The sequence below is a fragment of the Kryptolebias marmoratus genome, linkage group LG8, assembly GCF_001649575.2.
Source record: "Kryptolebias marmoratus isolate JLee-2015 linkage group LG8, ASM164957v2, whole genome shotgun sequence".
NCBI lineage: Eukaryota > Metazoa > Chordata > Actinopteri > Cyprinodontiformes > Rivulidae > Kryptolebias > Kryptolebias marmoratus.
In genome coordinates, this window is record NC_051437.1 from 13458835 (window position 1) to 13467605 (window position 8771).

Here is an 8771-nt window from a genome sequence, read left to right on the forward strand (position 1 = left end):
CTTGCAGACAGATGCAGATGCAGCAGGCCGGAAGCAATGGGTCAAGCTTGCCTAATACACGGGCAGCATTTGCACAAATAACAACTGCTGCCCATCAGGGCTGTCTTAACTCTCATGGGCAGCAGATGCCTTCAGAATACATAAAGGCAACATGAATTCACAGAGAGAAGTGCAGCTGAAAGGATTCACTATGTACTTTGAGTGAATAAATGCTCATTATTCTCATCTTAAACCTAAGAAAGGTTTGGACGGGTTGACATTTTTGAAATGGCTTTAAAACTGTGACTGATAGTGTTGCAAAATGCACAAAATCACAGTAACTTAACAAAAAAATGAAGAATACTTATTTGTAGAAACAGAAACAAGCTGCACTAAACCAGGACTCATAATAATGGGACAGAAGAGCCATCAAAGCAAAGAAATATTCCAGAAATGCAAGAGTTTGGTTTAAATCACAAGTCACTGAGAAAAAGTGTCACTTCTTAAAGATTGCTTTAATGTAAGTGGCTTAATCTGTGACCCTGTAACTCTGACCCAAAGAGGCTAAGTTAGCAATGTTGGCCAAATGAGGACAGGATGACTGTCAGAACTGCTTCATGTCAAAGTCTGTTGGCTCCAGGCTGCTGTGGAGGGAGGATGAGGATGGAGCAGCAGCAGCAGCACTTCCCTGCCCTACATCATCTCTTTGACCCTAGAAAAAAGGAGGTTTTTATCCCTGCGCCAGAGGTGTCTGAACGTACCTTGGCGGACAGTTTTGAACCTGACGGGACCTTTGCAGCAGTTGATCACAGTGTAGATGTCATAAAGAGGTAATCCAGACACGGACAGCCCCTCCACCTCCAGCAGCAGCTCTCCCTCAGACAGTTTCCCGTCCTGGTGGAGCACAGCATCCTCCCTGATGTGTCCGATGTAGGCGAACTCTCCGTCCTGCGCCCCGCCGCGCAGCTCCAAGTTCAGCTCCCCGCTGGGGTCCCGAACCACGGCGCACTCCTTCACTTTCGTGATCCAGTGGTTCTTCTTCTGAATGACTTTTGACATGATGAGTAGTATCTTGGTGTGGGAACGAGCCGCTTCATAGCACTGACTGACGGACGGGACGATCGGCTCCAACTTCTTGGAACATCTCTTCAGCTGGCGGCTCCTCTTCGCATCCCCGTTCGGATCAGAGTCCAGACTTCTCCTGCTTCTGTTCTTCTTCTTGTTGTTGTTGTTGTTTCCGCATCCTTAACAGCTCGCGCTCTGATTCCCCCTAATTGGATCTAATCCACTTCCCCGGAGACTCCCTTTCTGGATTAATCTGAAGAGTTCCGCCTCTCTCTTTTTTATGAGTATTATTGTTATTATGAGAGCTATTCTGGTTCCTTTCAACTTTCTGTCAAGGAAAACAAAACTCCAAACTACCTCGGAGCTTCTCTGAGAGCCGGCGGCGCCTTTAAGCAGGTAACACACAGCAAGTTCACTCTGTTGGCTCCTCCACTGGGGATGAAGTCACACAGGAGACGCGGAGGCGCATGCGTCACGCTGCGATTACTCCACGAGGGAAAAGTCCAATCCAACTCCAAACCTGCCGGGTCCTAAAGCTCCTCCGGCGCGCCCCTCCGACCGGATCTGTGCGCTGTCCACCCCCCAGGGACCTCCGCCTGTTGTCTTTATCCACCCCCAAAATATGGAAACACGCAGCAGGGGCCACTTCCCTCTGTGCAAACAGAGCTGCAAGTTTATATGAAGGCTGCTGTAGGTGCAAACCCCCAAAGCAATCTATATGTGGCATCAAATGTGTCATTAACTTCTTAACTAAATCCAGCAACTCTGGAAAGGTGAAGTTCAGAACAAAGGTTTTTGAAAAGCCGAGATAAAATTTGGATTTATTTTAGTCAGCGGGAAAAATGTTGCCTTTCTCCTTAATAAAAAGAAAAAGTGAGACTGTTGTGTTTTATTTTGGATTGAGATAAAGAGACCTAAGCCTGATAACTGTATTACTTCTCTTACTTTTTTAGTTTTTGTTTTGTTTGTTGTTGACAACTGTGTCCTGGATGCTGGAGCTTCTCCGGAAAGTTTTCACAGAGAAAGGCGCCACTGATAATCTTGGGATAAAACACCAAAACCAAAGGCCATAACAAAATTTTACCAGTGGTTTCTTACTGTACAGTTGATATTTGCAGTTTCTCACTGTTAGAGACCAGTTTCATCCACTGAATTCTGAATGACAAAAGAGCCATGTGGCTACATTTAGAACAGACCGTTTTTGGAAAAAGATTACAATTTATTGTCAAATACATGGCTTGCCTGAAACAACTCTGGGACTATTTTGATAGAACATTAGGTGCACAATTTTTTTTTTAACTTGTTCAAAATTCAAGCAAAAACTACTTATTTAACTATCCAACTGTATTTTTTTGATTGATTTACTGATTGACTGAATGAATAAAGTCTGTGTCAGAACAGTAATGTTAAACCAAATGTTTATTCATCAGGTTAAACTTTTTTTTTAAATTCAAATTCCTGCAAAAACACGTTCACAGAGAAGTATATTTTGTGTCATCTTCCTGGAAACTTGTGAAGCCAAGCAGGATTGATCAAAGTGATCAAAGACACAGGAATGTTTGACACACACACACACACATCACTCTCTCACAAACTTATTGTCTCATCATCACAAGTTTTATAGAAAATCAAATGGATCTCTGAGCTAGTTGAACTAAAATATCAAAATTTACACTACATAGGTGGGTAGCTGACATTTTCTTAGGAATTCACACTTTGAAAGTCTGGTTTTCTTCTTTTGACCTGAACGATTTGATTTTAGATGCTGCATTAGTTGTCGAGCAAAATGCCAAAATAAATTATCCACAACAATGCAAATAACTTGGGCTATAATTTGGACAGTGAGGGATCAGGTGAGCAACAGACGCAACTGCAAAGAAAAACAGCCTCTTTGTGTTTCCTGCCTGTCCAGATGAAGCACAGTCACTGGCACTCTTTCACTGTGAGGGCAGTGGCCCGGATAGCAGCACATAAAATAAAGCTTTTCCATCCGATTTCATCTCAGTGTTCAGAGCAGAAAGCTTTCACTGTGACACCACTGTCATTCATCTCCTGCTTGTCCGATGGAAAGTATGTCTCTAAAACCACCACCATGAGCAGGACTCTTTATTATCCAGTATTCATTAGGTGAATTTGGATATTGTTTCTGTCTCTGTGTTAACATAATGTAATCTCATATTGTCTGTGTTGTGAAGTGGGCTCTGTTCTCCTGTCACTTGACATTTTCAGTGGTGTTAAAGAAATGTCTGCAGGCCAGTGAACGTCACACAAATACATGACACTGATGTGCTCCGACTGAGAGGATGTAGACTGTTTCCAAGATGTCAGCTCGTAAACAAATCTAAAAACACTTTCATACATGTTGGTTTTATTACCTCCGCCAAGGAGGTTGTTTTCAGAGGTGTTGGTGGTTTGTTTGTCTGTTAGCAAGATTACAGAAAAAAACTAATAAACAGATTTTGATGACGTTTTCAGGAAATGCTGCAGTTGTCACTAAAACAAACAAACAAACAAGTAATTAAATATTCCTGGTGATTCAGATCCTACAAGTTTTTAATAAAAACAGAAAAAGAAAAAGTGAGACAATCTATTATTTTGTACTGGGTAATTTCTTTGTGTTTAAGGATTTGATCACAAATGCAGTGGGAGAGTTTTAGTTATTTATGTAAGTTACATTTAAACTGTTAGTTAAAATGTAAGGAGAATGTAGAATTTCAACAAGCTTTGGTAAATTTTCAATTTCTCTTACAGCCAATGAAGGAACATTTATCCATTCACCCTCTAAGATCAATTGACCCTGTCCAGCAGTCATTGGACAAAAGGCAAAGTACATCCTGCCTTACATAAAAATGAAAGTGATGATTTTGAGCTCATTAAAACTTCACTTAAACAGCATATAGCCATCCTGAAAGTTAGAAGTTACAATATGCTGCACTGTTCTGTGTAAAACCCTGGAGGACTGACATTCTCTCTTGTCTCAGATTTACTAAAACTAAACACGATTTATCCAGAGGGTGGAGCTCCAGCAACTCTCAGATTTGCTTCAGATAAATATATGTTTTTAATAAATATCAGAACAGTTACGACAACTGTAAAATCTCCCAGTGATTCAGAAAAAAAGGCCTGAACTTTCCTCAGTTTTTTCAAGTAGCTGAATTCTTACAAGGTTTGCAAGAACACAATCATACACCAGCAGTTTCAATAGACTATTTATATCGTGCATAAAAACCAATCAGTATTACAGTGTTTAATGAGCCTGTTTGCCAAGATAAATGAGAAAAACCCTCCACTGATACTCGAAGGCAGGCCTGCAGCAACAATGATTGCAAAGCACCCAGCATTGTATAACCGAGTGTGTGTTCAGAGTTATGAGTTGCAGCCATTGAGCAGCTAAACCTCAAGAATGTCATCAATCTACAAAACAGAAGAAGTAGGTAAATATTAACGAGCAAATCAAACAGTGTATGGATCCATATTGATCTGACACTCAGGCAAAAAAAAACTTTCTCCATCAAAGCTTTCATTGGTGACAAGAACAAAACCAATGCTGCTCTAAAACTGTTTACTTAAAGCCATTTATTCACTTTATGGCACATCAGCATATGCACTATGTATTCTACCACAAACAAAAGCACATTTGAAAATATGCATGGTGTGATTCAATAAAATCCTTGTCAAGTACATGAGTTGTTTACCCACTTTAAAATGGTTTTATTTTCAAACCAAATATTCTCACATTATTCTTTTAAAACTTGGGCTAAATGTGTCCTCCTAGCAATTAAAAAAATACATTTGTTATTTAAACCGTTCTAAAACTTCACTGAATCAAAAGGTATAATACGGCAAACGTTTGAAAAATATTACAGGTTAATTGTTTTATTTCATTTGGCTACTAAAAAGTGTTACACAAGTAGAAAATTACAAGCAGGACAAACAGTTTACACATATTTACAGCAATTTGTTCCATTTTTTGTGTGGCTAAAGAGACTGAGAAAAAGAAGTCATATATAGTCAATATAATTTCTCAAAGTGACTAAATGAGTTAATAAATCAAAAGTTCCCTTTGACTGCAAATTTTCGTGAAAGTTAGAACAAATGTACAACCTGACAAATGGTCAATAGCTTCAAGAAACTCAGTGCAATGCCATGAAGACCAGTCAAAAGTTTAAAAAAAAATTAAAAAACATTGCATAGTTTTTTCATATTGATGGTTAATGCATCCTTAAAACAACATTTAGGCAAAACTTGTGAATAGCTGCCAACAACCATGTTTGTTTGTTTACCTATGGAAATTTTAATTGTTCATAATGATCTGAACTTTCCATTTAAGCACTTAAGTCCTACTTTCTTTGCTTGATTACTGTTATTGGATCGTATTTTCTTGTGTTTTTAACTCCTTTCACTGCATGCATCCTGTTTTAGACTGTAATTTGAGGCACAACTTAAAGAAAAAAGTTATAGAGCAGCTGTTGATAAATAAATGGTGCAGTGGAGACCAGCAGCGTGAGATTAGTAGGCAGTCAGGTGACTTATTTTGCACGTAGTGGAGACTATTTGAATTCACCTAAAACAGATGGTCAAAGGAGTCCAGAAAAAATAAAACTCTTTTTGCTCCTCATGAACAAGTGCCTGCCATTCATGGTCTCACTTAAAAATGAACATTAGGGGTCCCTCATTTAATTATATTGCTCTACATTTAATTAAAGCAACAAATCAGGTGCGCTGAGCATCAGTGCTTGAAAATGTTTAGAGGCATTTATCCAGTTATTGCCAGATGACACCAAAAGGTTTTGATATGTCTTGGAGCTGTAAAATTAAAAAAAAAGGAATTTAAACACAGATAAACTCAACAACTGTAATTCTAGGAAACACCAAGGGGTCATAAACTCACGAGAAACAGATGCGTGTTCACCTGAGAAAGTTCAGATGGCTTCAGCCTTTGTTGAATAATGCAGTTACAAGCTGAACACTCATGTTCCAGATGTCTCACAACATACAAAGTTCAGCTCTGTCCTTTTACAGAAAACCTCAAACAGATGGACTTGGGACTCCACTCACATTTTAATGAGCACAACCTTTTCATGATTTATGTTGTTTTTTATTGTGCAACGTTCATATTTAAAAACAGCGTTCATTTTTTTTTTTTTTACTGACACAAAAGTGCAAAACTGAGATGCAGCATTCAAACTTTAAAACTTTCAGTCGAAGATCATCACTGAAATTTTCAGAGTGGGATAAAAGCGCCACCACAAGGTCAAGTGTCAGGAACGCGGGACACGGAAAAGAACCCTGAGTGCAGACTCATAGTAAAAAAATAAACTGATTTAATAACTAAGGAAAAAAAATCACAAAACAAAAGCTGACGGGGCAGCAAACAAAAACAGAACGAAAACCAATAAGCCAGGGGAACAAGACATCAGGGAACTAAGGCACGGAGACAGCTACAACCAACAAAGGAAATACAATGAACCAGCGGATAGTGAGAGAAGTGACCGGGTTTTTGAATACTGAGGGAGACGAGGTAAGTAGAAACAGGTGAATGGAGATAATTATGGACAGGTGGAGATGGGCGTGACAAGGAGGGCAAAAAGAGTGACAGGGGAGGAGTGAACTACTGAGCAGGAACATAAACAGGAAAAAAATACAAACTGAAAACAATCACAAGACTAAATAAAGAAAACAAAACCAAAAACACAAAAAATCCAAATCCTCACACCAAGAACACGTAAAGAACAAGGTGAAAAATTGAGAAGAAATCTTGTGATCTTGTGACAAAAATACTGCCTGTTTATGAATAATTACAACAAGGGTGAGCCTGTGTCTCATTAAGAATAAAAGTGGAGATAAGGAAGAACCGCGATGACAAAGGAACTTGAATTTTTCCTTTTTCTTGCAGCGGATGTCGCGTTCCGGCCCTCTAACCCTCCATTTCTTACATAAGAGATCCACGCTTGGCTGCGGGTGTAGAGAACAAGGCCTGTCCCCATGCATGGAGCCTTCCCCTTCACTGGTTCTTAACCATGCAGCACACAACAGAAGCAGACAGTGAGCAATACTGAATTATTCAGGCATACAGAAGATTCTGGCAGCAGTGGGTCTGTATTGTCTTTGGTCTGAAAAAGAAAAAGAGTGCAAAGATGTTTTAAAGATGGAAAGTTGGTGAGTCATGCAGATTCCCAGAGTGCAGTTCCTATATGTGTAGTCTGTAAAGAAAATGTTTGAAAAGCATGTTTGGAAACCTGTGACAGAAAGCAAATGTATTCAAGTATTCTATAGTGTTTGAGATACTTTGCCTAAAGCTCCAACATTTACTTACAGTATGTCTGTATTCAGTTGAGTCACTATAAGTGATGGACATTAATCAGCTGAATGCACAGTTTCTTGTTTTTTTACTAAGCTCTCATCCCAACAAAACGCAGACAAACAGTTTGGAGTATGTGGTGAACGCTGAAGCATTTAGCAACACTCAAGACCGATATCAATGAGGTGGAGGTCTGCGGAGTACTTACATCCTAATTTTGTGTCATTTGCCACATGTTGCTGCTAGAATAAGGCATCAACGTTAAACATTCAGACTCTTTATTGTATTTCTCCAGTGAAAGGTCTTTTTTGTGCATTCATAATGTTTTGTGTAATCAGAAACTAGAAACAGATTTTTAACATGCACAAGATCAGTTGTGAAAGGACAGTTTTAAAGAAAAGCCACAATTGTTCACCAATAAAAAGCTAGTTTTGTTTTGTTTTTGTTTTTTTTTTTTACCAAGTATTATAATGCAGTGATGTGGCAGAGCAGTGGTTGGAGCTGTCACCTCCCAGAGAGAAGATCTCAGGTTGCCTTCCGGCCTTTCTGTGTGGAGTTTTCTCCCTTTGCCTGCATGGGTTTCCTCCCACAGACCAAAAACACACATGTTAGGTTAATTGGCAACTCTAAATTCTTCCTAGGTATGAGTGAGAGCGTGAATGGTTGTTTGTCTCTATGTGGCCTTGTGATGGATTTGCAACCTGCTGTGACTGCTGGAGACAGGTACCAGTTTCTGGAAACTTTCCAGAAGCAGTTTTAAATTTACTGCCTCTACAGAATGACAGTGTTGAGTATGGGACCAGCACTGCTAATGAATAAAATAGTTCTGCATGTATTTTCTTTATTTTATATTATTATTATTATTATTATTATTATTATTATTATTATTATTATTATTATTATTATTATTATTATTATTATTATTTGTCTTTAGCACCAGATGCTCTGATTTACCTAAGTTTGAACATCCCGTTTATATTTTCTTTTAGGGACTACAGTGTGACCAAGTCAGAGTAAACACTGAGAGCTGAGATGGAAAACTGAGCTAACAGTAAATATTGACGAACGAGTCATGCTTTAGAAAATGACCTCAGGATGAATAACAGCACTGTTTATTCACCATTTTAGATAACTTGTGTTTTTTATAAACTTAGATGAAAAGATCTCCGATGATGTTTGCTAACCGTTAAATCAAACACGTTTGCTGCCGTCACCCAAGCCTGGATTCCAGTCTGAGGATCTATACTACCAGCCACGAGATTCACATCAACCCCCAGACCTCATGCTAGGGCTGGAAATAATTCACCAAACAAGATAGTGTGACTTTATTCTACATCTTTCCACAGTTGTAAACAGAACATGAGACAATCCAACAGTGAGGTAAACATTACATTTTAAGTCAAATTCAATTAACTGTTGTTCAAAT

The 8771-nt window shown here is 38.9% G+C and overlaps 1 protein-coding gene across 11 annotated transcripts in view; it reads right to left on the reverse strand.

Moving 5' to 3' along the window:
• LOC108232031 (membrane-associated guanylate kinase, WW and PDZ domain-containing protein 1-like) overlaps positions 1-1557 on the reverse strand; it is a 91590-nt gene extending 90033 nt beyond the window's left edge. For 5 of the 11 annotated variants that reach the window (XM_037976963.1, XM_025004508.2, XM_017409522.3 and 2 more), the window contains exon 1: positions 741-1549. In XM_037976963.1, the coding sequence (XP_037832891.1) occupies positions 741-1038 (298 nt within the window). In that variant the 5' untranslated portion in view covers positions 1039-1549. Of the gene's footprint in view, positions 1-740 lie in introns of all 11 variants that reach the window. The other 6 variants (XM_017409518.3, XM_017409517.3, XM_025004509.2 and 3 more) reach the window with 4 other exon arrangements.
• Positions 1558-8771: the final 7214 nt, after the last annotated feature.